At 38.2% G+C, this 18,104-nt stretch overlaps 1 protein-coding gene across 1 annotated transcript in view; it reads left to right on the forward strand.

Moving 5' to 3' along the window:
• Positions 1-11,155: 11,155 nt before the first annotated feature.
• Positions 11,156-18,104, forward strand: part of ERICH3 (glutamate rich 3) — an 81,334-nt gene continuing 74,385 nt past the window's right edge. The window contains 3 exon segments of the mRNA XM_055083905.1: positions 11,156-11,190; positions 11,790-11,883; positions 14,341-14,466. Coding sequence (XP_054939880.1) covers positions 11,156-11,190; positions 11,790-11,883; positions 14,341-14,466 — 255 coding nt within the window.

Genomic DNA, 18,104 nt, shown 5'->3' on the forward strand with positions numbered 1-18,104 from the left:
AGCTCGGCGCTTTGTGACCACCTAGAGGGGTGAGATAGGGAGGGTGGGAGGGAGAGGCAAGAGGGAGGAGATATGGGGATATATGTATATGTGTAGCTGATTCACTTTGTTATACAGCAGAAACTAACACACCATTGTAAAGCAATTATACTCCAATAAAGATGTTAAAAAAAAAATCTGGTCATACCATTTCCCAGCTTAAAACCCTTCACTGCTGTTACAGAACCATCCAGTCCCAGGAGCATGGGGCACACCATCTTACAGGCCCTTCCTTTGATTTTTAAACAATTTTCCTTTACTGAGCCAAAATATCCTCCCAGAATTTTCAATCATCATCTGTGATGGTCCTACCTTCTTAGCATCCTTTATAGGCTGATTGTTCACTTATCTGAGGCCCTACATGCCTTTCATTCCCTGGGCTGAGCTCCACTGGACAGTTGTGCCGCACAGAACATAGTTCAGTTTAGTGATTAAAGCAGAGCGGTCCCTCATTTGAATTCTGAATTTGCCTTTAACTAATTGTGAGCTAGTTATCTAACTTCTCTACATCTCAGTTTACTCGTCTGTGAAGAGGGAGGATAACAGTACTTTGCAGGGTGGTTTTGAGAGTTAAAATATATAGTGCATGTTATAGAGAGAGTTTACGGTACACTACAAAAAAGGGAAATGATCAATAAGTACTAGTGATAAAAATGATTTGTTTCTGGAACTTTCCTGCTGGTCACCTTTCCTCCGAACAGCCTCATGCTCTCCCTTAATTTGGATATTATCTTTCTATTAATGAATATTTTTTAAGTGGCCACAATTTTTTTTGTTGTTGCTATTCAAAGATATAAAATTCTTAAGTCTCCAGAGAAGAGCTTGGAGGCTCAAATCAGTTCTTATAAGGAACTAGTCAACCTTAGTGTGTCTCAGGCCTGCTGATTCCCCATGCACTGTTTTCCTATTGCCTCATCCCTGAACATTGGAAAACTATCTTGCCAGCAGTCAGCATAGTTTGGAGACTAGTTTTGTTTTTACTAGTCACTCCAAGCCATCATATTAAAGGCATAAATAAAATAATATGATGGTTCACATCTGGCTGCATCGTTAGAATAAACTGAGAGATTGTAAATCAATATTTAGCATAATTGCTGAGATATGACAGGTTTGGATGCAAATAAAAAAGAATGAAGAATGTAATATAAAATCATTTATGCTATATAAGTTCAATCACCCTCTATAAAGTGGCAGGCAGCAGAGATTCATGGTTTAATTTTAGTTGGCAGAGAGTTTTCTTATAAAGGCTTGGAAAATAATTGACCCTTATGTCAATTGCTCTTCAGTATTGGTCGTTCTTCAAGTTTCCTCAAAAGGTTTTTTTCCTGTCTCCCTGGGAACTTTTTTTTCTAATGCAATTTTGTAGCACACTGCAAAAGCACTTACTTGACAAAACCAAAACAACAAAACTAACATTGTCAGCAATGTGTGCTCATCCACACTGAGCATTCTGCATTTTAAAAAAAGTCCAAATATATAAAGCATGATTTTGGGTCTGTTTTGTTATAGATTATTTTCAGTTATTATCCTGAAGCAGAAGAAATGTGATTCTTACACATGGATTTTTTTTTTAAAGGTTATAGGTCAAGGAATTGGACCAATATATTTTGTTTTTATTAACTGATTAATCATTCATTCAACCAGTTTTGGCTGAGTGTTTACCATGGGCATGGCTCCATTCTACAACTTGTGAGAAGCATACAGGAAAGAATCTTATATGAATCTAAAGGGAGTGATTAAACATGGGTGAAGGAAATTCTGGTGGAAGGTAGCAAGACAAGGACCCTAAGAAAGGGATAAGGACAATTTTATGGGAACTCCTGTGACATTCTGCATTTTCTTTTTGAGGACTTTGATCTGAGTTTACGAATCATGCCTACTTCTAGAACCTCAGTTTCCTGAATATAAAAGGAGGGAGTTGCCTAGACCTTTTCACATATGAATTTCTATAATCCAATGATGTAATAGCTCCAGGTAAATCTATTTCCAGGCCAGGAAACTTAGATCATCCACTTCAGGAAGCAGTCACAGCATTTTACTTCATGGTGATAATAATTGTAAAGAGAAGAAGGTTGAATTCTCCAGGGTCAGGCATATTTTAAGGGGTAGAGTTAGAATTTCACCTCAAGCCTTCTGGCTCTAAATTTCATCCTTTTTTTTACTTTGGGCAGGAAATGTTAGAGATTTATTTGCCTTAAATAATTACAGGAAAATCATTGCGCCTCTTAAGAGTTAAGGTGTCTGGTCACATATTTCTTAAATTTTCTCACTCTTAAATAACAGACATGCAGTTTTTAATGATAAAAAGCTTTTTCTGGTTATTAGTGTTGCTTTCAGATATTTTATTTGAGGAAGTTGTTTCAATTTAGATTTTATTAAGTTATTTGCTAAGACTCTTACTGAGATTCAAAATCTTCAACTTGGGTGGCTTGAGTGTGATGAGTTTCTTCATAGAGTGGGAATTCGGTGGATTCTTGCAAATCTTTTCTGATGGACAGTAAGAGAGGCGTTTGGGTTGGTGGATGGAACTCCATTCCTCATGAACTGTAACATGAAAGCAATCAAGCCACAGTATCCTGTGATTTGTTTAACTTTCTTTCCCAGTACAAGCACTTAATATGTGAGTGGCAGAAACATTTTATCTGGCTGGAAGCCTGCCTTAGCAGTGGAAATTTGATATAGACCCTCCCTGGACACTATCAAACTCTACAAATTGCAGATTTCGTGACCTCTGAAATGCAAAGCACCTCTGCATTAGGCTTCTCATCCTTAGTAATAAAACTGTGCTCATTCACCTAAGTCTCACTTGATTCTGTTAAGCATAAAGTAGTGTAATCAGTTTTTCCAGATTGGTAGGTGAGTTGAACCTTTCCATTTGTGGCAATGTAAAGAGATATCTTGCATAACATTTCTTAAAATGCTGCTGAAAAATGTCATTGCATTTGTTGGAGTCCTTATGTTTTTTTTATTAGGGATAGGAAACAGTTGAATAAGAATATGAGCCCCTTTGGTCAAATACGACATACAAAAGATGAATTTCTGGATTAAAAGGATGTAAAGCATACATGTTGGCTCATATAATGAATCATTTTATTTATCCCATGTGATATATCTTGCCACTTATTTTTAAATTTAGTCATTGGTGTGCTGGTAAACTGGCTTTTCAGAAAAGATAAAAGAGCCCTGATTTGTAGTGTTGGCCAATTTCTGTGGTGTAAATACTCCCAAGCTGGCCAATTTCAAGCTGACAATGGCTTGCAAAATTCCTGAACATTTTAACAATTGTCTTAGGAGAGCCAGTATAGGCAAGCTCCAAAACACCACTGTTAGTGCTTTTTAAGTATACTTTTATAAGCTCTCTAATTGTTTTATGCATAAAATCCTTTTCTCTAACCTCATTTTGAGGCTTTTAATGGTGGGCACCCTGCCATATTCTTCTATATGCCTTCTTTTTTCTCTTTCCCAGGTGTGTCTAACTATGTGTAGTAGTAAACAAGCATGGAAATCTATTTCATTAATACTAAATGATTTTTTTTTCACATTTCACAATACTAAAATCATTCGCAGGTTACAGTCAATGGTATGTCATAGTATAATTGGTAAAACTTTCTTCTTTCTTAGTGTTCTATATAATAATTATCTGAATTTAATGAAATGTGTTAAGTGCTGAATAGATGGTGTTTGACATGAATATAATTATGTCCTATGGGATAATCTGTCTTTTCACAAATTAGATTCACCTAAAGCAAGTTACTTCTCTATTATTATCCTTATGAGAAAAAAATGTAAATTGTTTGAAATGCTCCTTGGTGTACCTCTTGTTCTTTTGTCTTAGTGCTTACATGTGGCATATCAAAATTAGATCAGCAAAGTAGGTCCCAACTTGTTTTGTACATCCTGGTGTGGCTCCAAGAACTGCCTTCCTCCACCTGGGAAGTGTACTTTTTGAAAGTGGGGATCATTGGCATGATAAATCACTGGACAATATACATCATAGCCCAAATGCCATCACATTCAGTGTCCAATGTTTCTGCTTCCTGACATTTGGATATAGAAAGACCTTGTGGTAGGCAGGATAATGGCCTCTGCAAGATGTCCATGTCTTAATCCTCAGGACGTGTGAATATGTTACTTTACATGGCACGGGAGGGATTAAGGTTGCAGATGGAATTAAGGTTGCTTAGCAGCTGATCTTAAAATAAGAAGATTATTCTGGATTAATCTGAGTGGACCCAATGTAAGTAAGCACAAGTGTCCCTAAATGGGAAAGAGGGAGGTAGAGGAACCAGAATCAGAGAGATGGCATCATGAGAAATTCTTGACTGGCTTTGGCAATGGACGGGGGCCAGGAGCCAAGGAATATAGGCAGGGAATGTGGGCAGCCTCTAGAATGTGGAAAAGGAAAGAAAAAGAATCCTCCCTCAGAGCCTCCAGAAGGAATGCAGCCCTGCCGACACCTGAATATTAACCTAGTGAGACCTGTATCAGACTTCTGACATCCAGAACTATAAGATGATAAATTTGTGTTGTTTCCAAGCTACTAGCATGTGATAGTTTTGTACAGAGCAATAATAAATGAATACAAATTTCATTAATTCAGATGGGCTAAGTCACAAGAATTTGAGCTAAATAAAACTGGTTGTGTTAAAAACATTCTTTATGTACTCTCTGAACAAGTGTGCCAGGTAATTTGTAGTATAGATTGCAGAAATATATATATTTAAGAGAGTAAGATGATTTAAAGATTTCAGTACATTGTTTTTATGCTAATGATATGGCTAATTATAAATGACAGGTATGTATTTGCTAATTTTCATCTGAAGAATTTTTATTTAAAGTGTTCTTATCTCTGTACCAGAAATTGGTGGAATTATATCTCTGTGAATATTTAATGATTCACTTTTTTCCATTATTATACTTAGCATCCTTGTCCCCACCTTAGCAAGCCCTTATAAGTGTGTTTCACTGTGATTTGGTGTATGTTATCAGGAACAAGTTTTAGGTTACATAATCTTTGGCAAGTGACTTAACCTAAGTCTTGTTTTCCTCATCTACAAAATGGAGACAGTTATGCCTTCTGTTATGGTCTCATGTTTGTATACTCCTCAAATTCATATGTTGAAATCACAATCCCCAATATGATGGTATTTGGAAATGGTGCTTTGGGGAAATAGATCATGAGGATGGAGCCCTTGTGATGGGATTAGTGCCCTTATAAGAAGAGACATTAGAGAGCTTGCCTCTCTCTTTCTCTCTGCCATGTGAACAAATGAGAAGATGTGGCCATCTGCACACCAGGAAGAGGGCCTTCAACAAGGATCCGACCATGCTGTCCCCCTGATCTCAGACTTCCAGCTTCCAGAACTGTGAGAAATGAACATCTGTTGTTTAAGCCACCCAGTCTATTTCTGTTACAAAGCCTGAATAGACTAAGATAGAAATTGGTACCAAGAAGTGGGGTGCTGCCATAACAAATACCTAGAAGTGTGGAAGCAGCTTTGGAACTGGTAATAGGTAGAGGCTGGAAAAGTTGTGAGATGCAAAACCTTTTTTCTCCAACTTTATTGAGATATAATTGACATATAACATTGTGTAAGTTTAAGGTGAACAATGTAATGATTTGATACACATATATATTGCAAAATGATTTCCACAGTAAGTTTAGTTAATGCTACCACAGCCTCAAATAATTACCAATTTTTCTGTGGTGAGATCATTTAAGATCTACGTTCTTAGCAGCATTCAAGTGTGCAATACAGTGTTGTTAACGGAAGTCGCCATGCTGTACATTAGATTCCCAGAACTTATTCATCTTATAATCAGAAGTTTGTACCCTTTGATCAACATCTCCCTATTTCTCCCACCCTTGAGCCCCTGGCAGCCACCATTCTATTGTGTTTATATGTTTGGATTTTTTAGATTCCACATATAAGTGAGATCATACAGTGTTTGTCTTTCACAATCTGACTTATTTTACTTAGCAGAATGCCTTCAAGGTCTGTTCATGACACAAATGGCAGAATTTCCTTATTTTTTATGGCTGAATAATATTCAAGTGTATATGTGTGTGTGTGTGTGTGTGTGTGTGTGTGTGTGTGTGTGTCTATCACATTTTCTTTATCCATTTATCTGTTGATGGATACTTATGTTGTTTCCATGTCTTGATTATTGTGAATAATGCTGCAGTGAACATGGGCGTGCAGATACCTTTCTGAGATAGTAATTTTATTTCGTATATATATGTACCCAGAAGTGGGTTGCTGGATCATATGGAAATTCCATTTTTAATTTTTTGAGAAACCTCCATACTGTTTTCCATAGTGGCTACACCAATTTAAATTCCCACCAACGGTGCATAAGGATTTCCTTCGCTCCATATCCTTGGCAAAACATATTATCTCTTGTCTTTTTGATAATAATCATCCTAACAGGTGTGAGGTAATATTTCATTGTGGTTTTGATTTACATCTTCCTGATGGCTAATGATGCTGAACACCTTTTCACACACCTGTTGACCATTTGTATGCCTTCTTTGGAAAAATGTCTCTTCAGATCTTCTACCCATTTTCTAATCTGATTATTTGGGTTTTTGTTTTTGCTATTGAGTTGTATGAATTCTTTATATATTTTGGATATTAACCACTTATCAGATATATGGTTTGAAAATATTTTCTCCTGAAGGGACTTTTAAGGTGATTCTGAAAAGGGAGCTGGAGAGGAAGCATCCATCTTCTTACACAGCACATCATGTACAGAACATTGGTAGAAATATGGATGGTAAAGGCCATTCTGATGGAGTCTCAGACAGAAATGAGGAATATGTTATTGGAAACTGGAGGAAAGGTGATCCTTGTTATAAAGTGGCAAAGAACTTGGCTGAATTGTGTGAGTGTTCAAGTGTCTTGTGGAAGGCAGAACAATCGAGGCATAGACAGGGAGGTTAAGTCATGTGCTCCCGGTTGTGGAGCCAGTAATGGTGGAGCCAGGATTGGACTGGAGCTGGAGTCTTGACCACTACATCCCTCTCCCTCCACAGAAGTAGACAGGGTAGGGCCCAGCATGCTGGGGGAGAAGGTTGGGGTTCAAGAGATTCTTCTATCAGTATGGTCCAGGATACCTTACCCTCATCATGTTTTCCTTGGACTCACTCATGTTGAGCAATAATCTTGTTTTGGAGCTTTTCCACTTTAGGAAGATGGAAGAGCTGTGACAGTTAGATATTGCTCACATTCCAGAGGCCTGAAAGCAAATGAATGAGACTATGTATGTGGAAGAGCTTTGTAATCTGCAGAATGGGATAGAGATACTATACTCCTTCCCCAGCTGAAGGTGCTGACATGGGGACACTCAGTAACTATTTGTGAAAGAATTAACTTATGACACAGGAAGAAATCAAGTACACACACACACACACACACACACACACACACACATACACACATACACACTGTATGTGCATGCATACCTCCCCACTGAATTGGGAGCACTGTAAGTGTAGTGTCTGTGCCATCTCTGGATCCCTGGTGCTGTACAGAATGCCTTGAGAATAGTGCACAATAAATGTTTTCTGATTAATATGATAGTGCCTTTCCTGTTAGTCTGGGTTTCTATGGAATACTCTTTCTCTCTTTGGGGGCAAATGGAGGGCTTGATAGGAATTGACCTTATTAGTTCAGAGCCCCAATTACATCATCTACATGGTGGGCGGCAGGGGTTCAGGGGTCAAGCGTTGAAAGGCTCTCCCAGTGACTGCTCCTTAATACTCAGGCACCGCAGGGACAGGGAGTTGTGGATTGAAGTGGGGGAAATGGGAACCATCATAGAGATAGGGTTGCTTTGTTTCCTGGGGGACAGTTTTTTCCAGTGCGTTGAGCTGGAAAGGAGGTCTTTCTCTACCCAGTGAACAGGGGTTGGTAAATAGTCCTGTCCATCATATAAAGACGCCAACAAGTTGGGCTTGTCTGGCCAATTAGTTAAGGGCCTTTGTGTGAACAGCATGGCTTTTGAGTGATGTGGTCACAGTGGCCGGGTGGTCGCTGTGACCAATGTGGTTGTTGATATTATGGACTGGAACAGGAGAGGATCACAGGACTGAGGCAGCATGACCACGAAGTCCAGCCTTGGCAACAGATGCAGGCAGTAACTTACAAGGGGAGTAGAATACTCAAGGTGCAACATAATCCAAAGCCCAGGTGAGGTGACCTCATCTGGCCCAGGGTTGTGCTGAGTGCAAGGAAGAAATGTCCGTGGTGAGGAGAAACAGTAGCAGTGAAGAGCTCTACTAAATCAAAGTGTGGCTGGGTCAGTAAAGCTCTTGTAATTGAGTACATGCAAAGGGAGGCTGCAAACCCATACCAAGCACCCATGAAGAGGGGCAGAGTGGAAAGGATGTGACAGATCATGGTTGTGACTGAGCCACAGGATTATTACCCTCTCCCTGTGAAGGAAGCTTGATGGTCAGAATGAGGTTGACATTTATATGTAGACTGTGGAAATGTTTGCATTAGCTGCCGTCTCAGTTTGTTCAGGCTGCTATACAGAATGCCATAAACTGGGTGGCTTAAACCACAGAAATTTATTTCTTACAGGTCTGGAGGCTGGCAAGTTCAAGATCAAGGCACCAGCAGATTCAGTGTCTGGGGAGAACTCGCTTCCTGGTTCACAGATGGCCATTTTCTTCCTGTGTCCTCACATGGTGGAAGGGACATGGGAGCTTTCTGGAGTCTCTTTTATAGAGTGCTGATCCCATTCATGAGGGCTCTACCCTCATGACCTAGTCACCTCCTGAAGGCCCCATCTCCTAATACCATGGGGGGATAGGGTTTCAACCTATGAATTTTGGGGGGAAACATATATTCAGTCCATAACAACCATTTTACTAAACCTGTATATAATTTAGTATAGTTTCTTGTTAACAAACAATTCATTTATCTAAAGTTTCAGTTAAAAAAATTAAGGCATTGTCTGAAAAAGAAATGGCTGAGCCTGGGGAGACCCAGCTGGTTATTATTCATAGTCATGGAAAAAGATGCTTTAAAAATGGCTTCCCAACCAGGGACCCTCAATCTTTCCTAAACAGGAAGAGGTGAGAAAATCATTGTGTGCAAAGATTTCAACTCGTCTGGATCTATTCCACTTGTCAGTAAGACTGGAGGGGCATCACACACACAGACTCATTCAATAGGAGCCTGAGAGAGCAGAATTAGAATGGGGTGGTGCCAAAGCTGGCTAAGCTTTGTTATTAAGACCTAAATATTAAAAGTGTTTCAAAGTCTGAATTAAAAGAACGGGATATTTTACAGTCAACAGGGACGTGGAGGTCCACGTTATCTTAACATTTTGACCCTCCTACATTTAATCAGGGTTTTAGCACTCATAGCTATTCCAAAACTATTGATTTTTTAAAATGTGAGCCTGAAAAACAGACAAAAGACTATATATGATATCAGTCTAATGATTTATCTTAAGAATCTGTGAACTGTGGAATCATGATTGTTAGGACTGAGAGACACCTGCTCACCTTTCTGAAATGAGTTGCTGAAAAGGTATTCTGAGATTCAGAAAGGGTAAGGGATACAACGTTGACCTTTTGGAGACAGGAAACCTTTGATGAACTATAGGACACCAAGACGGTTCATTTAAAAGATGGTTTCAAAGCATTATCTGGGGCTGGTTTTGTATGTGCATTACTGAAGCTCTCAGGTTGTCTTTTTACGTAAACCCAGTGAAATAATGGTTTCTGCAGCTGTTCATGGGTCTGCAACTCTCATGTGGCACCTTGGCTTCTGGGCTTTGTAACTGCTTTTCAGTCTCTTTTGTGGACAAAATTAAACTTTCCTTACCATTTGACAGCATAGAACTTTCCTGAGATGGGCATTAAGGAGAAAAGAGACAGGAAAAGGTCACCAGTACCATCTCCATGTAGTTAAGGCAATACAAATAGCTAAATAAAATTGTTGCTAATGATATTTACTCAATTCTATGAGTCCCTGTTCTTGTTTCAGAATAAGTTAGTGACCAGCTGCTCATGAAATGTATAGATTATAAATCTTTGTGGCAGGTAATAGGGTGTGCATTTGTTTTAGGACAACTTTATGTTAGGAACATGTTTAGGCTTGTGTGTTTTCTTTCTGTCCCTCTGTCTCTTTGTGTCTCTCTCTATACACACACTCACATTTATATGTGTGTGTGGGTATATATATATATATATATATATATACCCACACACACACACACACAGATGCACATGCATGCATACATGTATACATACATGTATATGTATATGTGTGCCTGCTTTCGTAAGATAATAATTAATGAAGTATAGGTTAAAACTTAGAAAAAGTAGTTTCAAACTTTGTTTTATAGACTTATATTGACCATGTAACCAGTGAACCAATTTGTCCTCTTTTAAATGAAAGAACGTAAAAATCAGCAGTAATCTATGAACTTTATGTTTTTCGTTCTGGATGTGGAATTAATGAAATTGTCTGGATATATATGTGGAAGTTAACGCTTCTAAACTGCTGAGCTTAAGCTTAGTTTGAAATTTATACCAGTAAGAATGAGTCCCAAACAAAATTGTATCTTCATGTGTTGAACACATCATTATTTAGGTACATAATAAATAAGTAAGGATGCTGAGAATAATGAGCCATCCTGGCCTTCAAATCTAGCAGAGGTATTGGAGGAGGTCATTGAAAGGATGTGACCCCCTCAAGCGGACCTGGGCAATCAGAGGCTCCTTACCCTCTCCCCTGTCCTTGGAATGCGTATGTTCTGCCCGCCATTCCCACAGTGGAGACCATTTTCAAGGGTGCAGACTTAAGAGAGCAATATGTTGTCGAGATCATCGGGACCTTGTACATGATTGAACACAGTTAAGGCCTCTATATAAACTTTTCAGATTCTGATGGGCAGGTGCAGAGAGCTACTCATCTTGCAGCTGCCCAAGACAAGTCTCTTAAGGAAGTTCCTTTGCTTATTAAACCTGCCACTTACCAATCTGGAGTGGCTGCCTTTTTTTTTCACTCTTCCCTTGCCCTCTGTGTGTGGGCGCCAGTTTGCAAACCAACAGGAGTAGACTAAGAAATAAGCAGTAACATATTGTGGATATGTAATGGAACTCAAGGTCTTAGAGGAACAGAGTGGAGGGTAACACAGCACACCCAGTTTGTATCAGGGGATGTTTCTTGGGAGAAGAGATGCTTGTGCATCACAAATGTTCTCCATTAGCTAATATCTGCTGAGGGAAAGGACTTCCCGGTAGTGGGACTGTACATCATGTCCTGAAGACAGGAGAGAATATGTTTAGAGAGTGCAAGGAAGTTTGAGTGACTAGAATTTAGGGTGTGTAACCAGAGGCTGAAGGGTCCTCTGAAGGAGCCCCTACTTTTCCATCAGGCTTCCTCCACGAAGCCTTTCTTGACAACTGGAGTTGGTGGTCTCCTTCTCTGTGTCCCCACGATTTTTTGCATGTTTCTAGGATTGGATTTTTCATAACCAATTTAATTGTTCATGTCTGATTTCCATACTTGTCTGTGGGATAAAACAGCATCAGGGCTGTCTCCCAGTTCTTATCATCAAACCTAGAAAACAGTAGGTGCTCAATACCTGTTTTTTAAACACATACGTAAATGACTGGCTGGCTGGATGAATGAACGATTATGGAGTTTGGGGATGAGAGTCAAGAATTGCCTTGGTTATCAAGCAACACTTCATAAAACCTTAATGGTTTCATTTTTCTGTTCCAGATTACTTGCAGCATATAATAGTCTTACGGATAAACACCTGGCTGGATATTTTAACAATACAAGGATAAGGCGGCATCTCTTGAGATCAGGGCTGGTAAGATTTGGTCTCATTTCTACCTGCCCTCTTGTTTCATTAAATCCAATAATTCCCTATCTTTTCTGGTTTCCTCTTTGAGCTTATCGGTGACATCTTTTCCCTTCCCTCATTTTAGAAAAATTACTTCCTTTCCAAAGTTCTGATTTATCTATTTGAGGCTGTGTTTCAAAAGATAGGAAGAGAGGTCATGATGGCTGCTAAGGTAACTTACAAATTATTGAGGAAAATCCCTATGAGTTTTCAACAGCATATGCCATTTGTTTATTTACCCACTCATTTTTTCAACCCATATTTATTGAACATATTGTATACACCAGGAACTGTTAGGGAGTAAGGATAGAAAAGACTTTACTGTCTTCAGAAAAAAAATATTGTTTTTAATAATCACAGGATATGGTGTGGAAGACATGAACAGTTCAAAATTTTCCTTTAAATTTTTAAAAACTCTTTCATTTCATGTGATGGTTTATTGATACATTAGTGTCTTTTGTTAGCTCCCAAACTATCATTTCCAGAAAATTTCCACTTCTCTAAATGTCTATAATGTAAAACCTTTAAAAAACACTGTAGTTTTCCATTCAAAGTAAGGGGTGTGGTTATAGAAAGTGTGACTAACAATTTTAGCTGTTTACTTTCTTAAAACACTGTGGGTTTCCTTAACTATTGTTGCCATGGTGTTGAAAGGATATGCATTGGATTTCTAATTGTTGTTTATGTGCTTGGCACTCTGGGTAGTTCTCAGAGAGCCTGCTTTTTGTCTCCTGGGGCTTTGTTATCAGACAGACCTGGCTGAAACCTGGCTCTGCCATTTACAAGACAGAATGTTCAGGAAAACACTTAACTTTCTCAGCTCCAACTTCTTCATTTGAAGGCAGATAATAAAGGTAATGATACCCCGCCCTCAAGATTGTTGTAGCAATTAGAGGTGTGTAATAAATGGTTGTTGTAATTGTTGTGGTTACCATTAACACTACTTCTTCAGATAAAAATCTGTGAGCTTCATATATAAATGGGAAGGACTTTGTATTTACTTATCAACGTCATTAACAAGCACTTATTGAACACTGATTATGTGCATGGCGACTCAAACAGGAAGGACACAGCCCTTTCTCTAGAGCAGTTCAGATACAGTCCCTGAATCAGGAGTGTTCAGATCGCCTGGGAACTTGTTAGAACACGCAAATTCTAGAGCCCCAGCCCAGATCTGTTGAGTCAGAAACTGTGGGGTGGGGTCCATCAGTCTTTTTCAACTTGTCTTCCAGGTGATTCTTCAGATGCTGGCTCAAGTTTAAGAACTTTTGCCCTATAGGAGATTCCAGTCTAGTTGGGGAGATTAGATACTCCCAGAGGAGAAATATCAATGACAAGTTACTTGCTAAGGGAGGGGCAGTGCAGGAAGTTCTCAACAATTTTTCCTGGTTGGATAGTCATGACATGATATCCCGTGGACAACACATTTCAAAGACCGTAACTGAGTTGTTCGTAATTCCAAGCACACTTTCTATAACCACACTGCTTTCTTCCATTAGAAAATGCATTCATAAAAAAGATGATCAATAACCAATCACTTGTAGCACAACTCTAGCTGATCTTGATACTCCAATATGTTACAACAACAGTGCTAAAAAACTAGTTATTAAAATTAAGAAATATGTGGACTTGAATTAGGTATGAAAAGAAGAGCAGGGTTTAAATAAGTGAAAAGGAAGATGAACATTCCAGGAAGGATAACATCCTCAGTTTAGGGAAGATGTAGAAAAATAGAACAAATATGCCCATAGGAAGGAATAAAAGAAAAACAAGTAAATAAAATTCAGAAACTATCACTTCTGGGACTTGCAGTGATGTCACTTGAAACCAATCTGAAATACTTTATATCTGCAGTGCTGTATAATCTGAAAATATCTGAATCACAGCAAATTAAATTACATTCTGGGCTAGAGAGTGAAAGAAGAAAAGCAGTGTGAAAACAAAGTAATGAAGCCAATTATTTTGAAAACAAATTGATGAGATCCTCTGTAGCTTACATGTTTTGCCCTTCAAAGTATTTCCTGTGAGATCATCAGTCCTGTGATCACTGCTCCTATTCACTGTTTCAAGGTAGCACCCCAGGCCTTCTTCCCGAACGTGTTCAAAAAAAGAAATGAAAAGAACACCTGGGTTCCATTAAGGGAAAATTGTTACTCTAGTGAAAACCTTGTTTTAAACATCAAGTGCACCACCTGTATGTGTTTTCACATGATGGGTATATGAGACTGCCTTTCTCTTTTTTTTCCTTATGAAACATTCATTAAAAGTGAAAGTTTATCAGCCATAGCACTACACCTCATTAGCCTTAAAAAACGCTGCTTCCTTCTCTGTCTGATCAACTGACGGTCCATCTCTCTCTCTTAGGGAACTAACAATACATTTTCTGCTTTGTATTTCTATGTATGTTTTATTTATTCATGACAGATCACAAGAAATGGGAGAATACTTTCGGAAAAGGAATACAAACTAAATATCATGAAGAGGGATCACCAAAAATATATCCGGGAATGCTTAGCCCAGGCTATTTTCCATAAGGTTCTTGATATGGAGGTACAAGTATTAACTCTTTTGTTTTTACAACTGATATTTATTAATATGATAATTAATAATACTTTCTGTACCCAGAAGCAGGGGAATTCTTCCTATATTTCATTAAAAAGGAATGGAACAAGGTAACCTGAGAAATACTCTGTATCTCTCTAGGTAGTAAGGAGACAAGACACAGAAGTAAGCATTTCTTCATTTCAGTTCGGGAAAAATATGGACATCATTGTATATTTTGTGATATTTAATTTAACAAATGTAGAGTTTTAATCCGTAATGGCTACTTTAAAACATACCAGCCCTCACCATCTGTACCTCAATTTCCATTTGCTAAAAAAAAGGTGACATCTGTTTAAATATCAGTAATTCCACTGCCATGAATTATTTCGGATTTGTTATTCTTTGAAGGCTCCGAAGCTCAGCCGTATGCTAAATTTCAAGGAGCAGGCATTGAAACATCTGCTGTCCCTCCTACTTTAGGCCACATTGGTCAGCACAGATTCACAACCCAAGTATCAACAACTTTTTTTCAGTGTGACATGGCATTTTTAGAAGGATATCTAGCTAACGTGATAAATTATTTTAGCCTCGCTCCATAGAACTTGTAGTTTCAAGTATCAATACCATTTTAATGTCTGTGAGAAAGCATGTCACTTCGCGGCTTGACCAAGTAGCAGTAAATCAGAAAACTTGGCTCATAAAACCATTGACCTGTGGGTGCACTAAACATTTATGACCAACTGTAGAATCATCAGTAAACCAATACTAAGTGTAGTGCCACTCAAAATATTTATTATTTGGCTACTATTAAATTGAGCAAGTGTTGTGCTCTCTTCAGATGTATATGATTTGTTCATTTAGGAATTCATTTTGTGATTTATGTTATGTGCATGAATTACATAGAATCATTGTTTATGGCTCCCAAATTCACTTCTTTATAAAAGTATTAGTTGGAATTCTACAACTAATGTTGAAAAAATAGTACAGTGTAAAATGAATTATACATAATTTCAAACTTAATCAGTAGGCACCAAGTTCTGTCTTAGCCTTGATTCTTGAACTTTCGTTTTCCAAAATTTCCTATAGTGCACACATCATAACTGTTAAATATGCTGTTATTAAAGAGTCTTTGTGTATTCTTAAAGTTTGGAATAAATAGCTTAGATAAATGTTAATGTGTAATATATAATTTTACATAATATATAATATATTAATATAATTTAAAAATAAAATATTTCTAAATTGTTACATTTGTCTCACATTTAGTTTATGCTGATGCTGTTTACTAATGTTGTTGTATTACTATTCACATATTCATTCATTCAATAAACATTAACTGCAAGCTTACCATGTACCAGTATGGGGCTATGTGATGTAGCTGTGAGATATAATTTTTTTTTAAATGCTGTAGAAAGTGATCAAATGCTAGAAGAGAGGAACAAATAGACTGAGCTCAGAAAAGAAGGGAATGATGACTTGCTTCTGTGAGAGTCAAAGGAAGCTAAACAGAGGTCCTGCTTTTTGAACTGAGCCTGGAGGAATGAATGAAACTTGACATGAAAAGATAAGCAAGGCATTCCAGAGAGTGAAGACAGCAGGTGTGAAGTTACAGAGGTGTGAGGGGACATTGTGGATGGAAAGGAAAGCTCACTGAGGCCAGGCTATACTGTGAGTTGGTTGAAAGAGTGGCAGGAAGTGACACTCTCCAATGAGTTGGGGCCCTGTTTCTGGAGGCCTTCAATTCCCAGCTAGGTTTGCAGTGTAGGTGATGAAGCGATGAAACATTTTTCAGCATGGAGTGAAATAAATGAGCAGAGCTGTTTTAGAAAGACAATGTTGCTAAAAATGTGGAAGATGGATTAATGAGCTGGAAAACATTGGAGGTGGGAGGTCAACTAGGAAGCTGTTGCCAGAGGGTGTGGGCTAACAGCAGTAGTGGACATACTGGGGCAATGCCACTGTCCACAGGGACCTGGAAGAGGGAGAGACACCGACACTGCCTGGATGAGGAATGGGGAAGGAGACACCCAGGGCCACTCTGAGGTTTCTAGCTTCGTGGTGTGTGCGTTGCAGGAAATTGGGAAGAACAACATGGGCTAGATAAGAACCTTCAAACAGTGGGAAAACCTGATAGAGTGGTGTCCTGGAAGCCAGGAGGGTCTCAAGCTGCAGAATGGTTCAATAAGATGACTACTGGGAGGTTTTTATGAAAAAAAAAAAAAAAAAAGCCAAACAGGAAGTTAGTGTCAGATAGACCAAGATTCAAATTACAGTTCCACCACTGACTAGATGTATAACCTGGGGCAAGTTCACGACCTTCTGCTTCAGTTTCTTCATTTGTAAAATGAGACTGCTTAGCAATTGGAATTGTTCAAGAAGAGATGATGCGCACGCAGCACTTTCCCAGAGCACAGATACACACATGATGTGAGCTTGATCAATAAAATTGTGTTTCTGTGCAGTTCTGCATCCTACTTTTATCAGCATTACATGTATTTTCCAGTTTTTAAACAAAACCTTAAGGCTGAATAATATCCCATTGTATATACGTACCACATCTTCTTTATCCATTCGTCCGTCGGTGGACCTTTAGCTTGCTTCCACTTGTTGGCTATTGTGAAAACTGCTGCAATGAACATGGGATTGTAGAATATTTCAATTCTTGAATATATACCCAGGAGTGCAATTGATGGATCATAGGGTAGTTCTAATTTTGATTTTTTTAGGAAACACTATGCTGTTTTCCGCAGTGGATGCACCTATTTACATTCCCAACAACAATGTACAAGGTTTCCCTTTTCTCCACATCCAACTTATATGAGGAATGTAAACTAGTCAAACTCATAGAGGTAGAGGGTGTAATGGTGGTTGCCAGGGCCTGGGGGAGAGGAAAATGAGGAGGTATTACTCAATGGGGATAAAGTTTCAGTTATGCAAGATGAATAAGCCCTAGAGATCTACTATATAGATCTATTGCCTATAGTTAACAATACTGTGTCATATACTTAAAAATTTGCTAAGAGGATAGATCTTAAGTGTTCTTATCACAAACTAATAATAATAAAGGTGGGAGGAAACCTTTAGATGTGATGGATATGTTTATGGCATAGATTGTAGTTGAGAGTTTCACAGGTATATACTTATCTCCAAAGTCATCAAGTTATATACATTAAATATGTACAAATTTTTGTATGTCAATCATACCTCAGTAAAGTGCTTTAAAAAAAAACAAAAACAAAACAAAAATCTTTAGGAACCTTATTTTAACAATTATATTCTATTCCATTATATGGATGGGCCAAAAACTTAAACCATTCTCTTTAAAGTTTATGTTGATTTTTGCTTTGAAGGAAAAAAAATACAACTTTTCAGACAACATATTTGTGCATAAAACATTTTTTTTTATTATTCAGACTTCTCCCTAGGTTTAGAAATGAAAGTTATGGGCTACAGAGTAGGAACACTTTTAACTGCCTAATGTATGTTAGGAATTGGCTTTCCAAAGAGTTGTACCAATTTATATTCCCACTTGCACACTTATGCAGGTGATTCTTCTCCATCTCAATGACAAGAGGGGTAAATGAGACGACAGTTAGATAGTGGGATTATTTTCATCTAAATATTTCTTTGCTATAATTGATATG

Source organism: Physeter macrocephalus, chromosome 4, assembly GCF_002837175.3.
Source record: "Physeter macrocephalus isolate SW-GA chromosome 4, ASM283717v5, whole genome shotgun sequence".
In the NCBI taxonomy this organism is placed as follows: Eukaryota; Metazoa; Chordata; class Mammalia; order Artiodactyla; family Physeteridae; genus Physeter; species Physeter macrocephalus.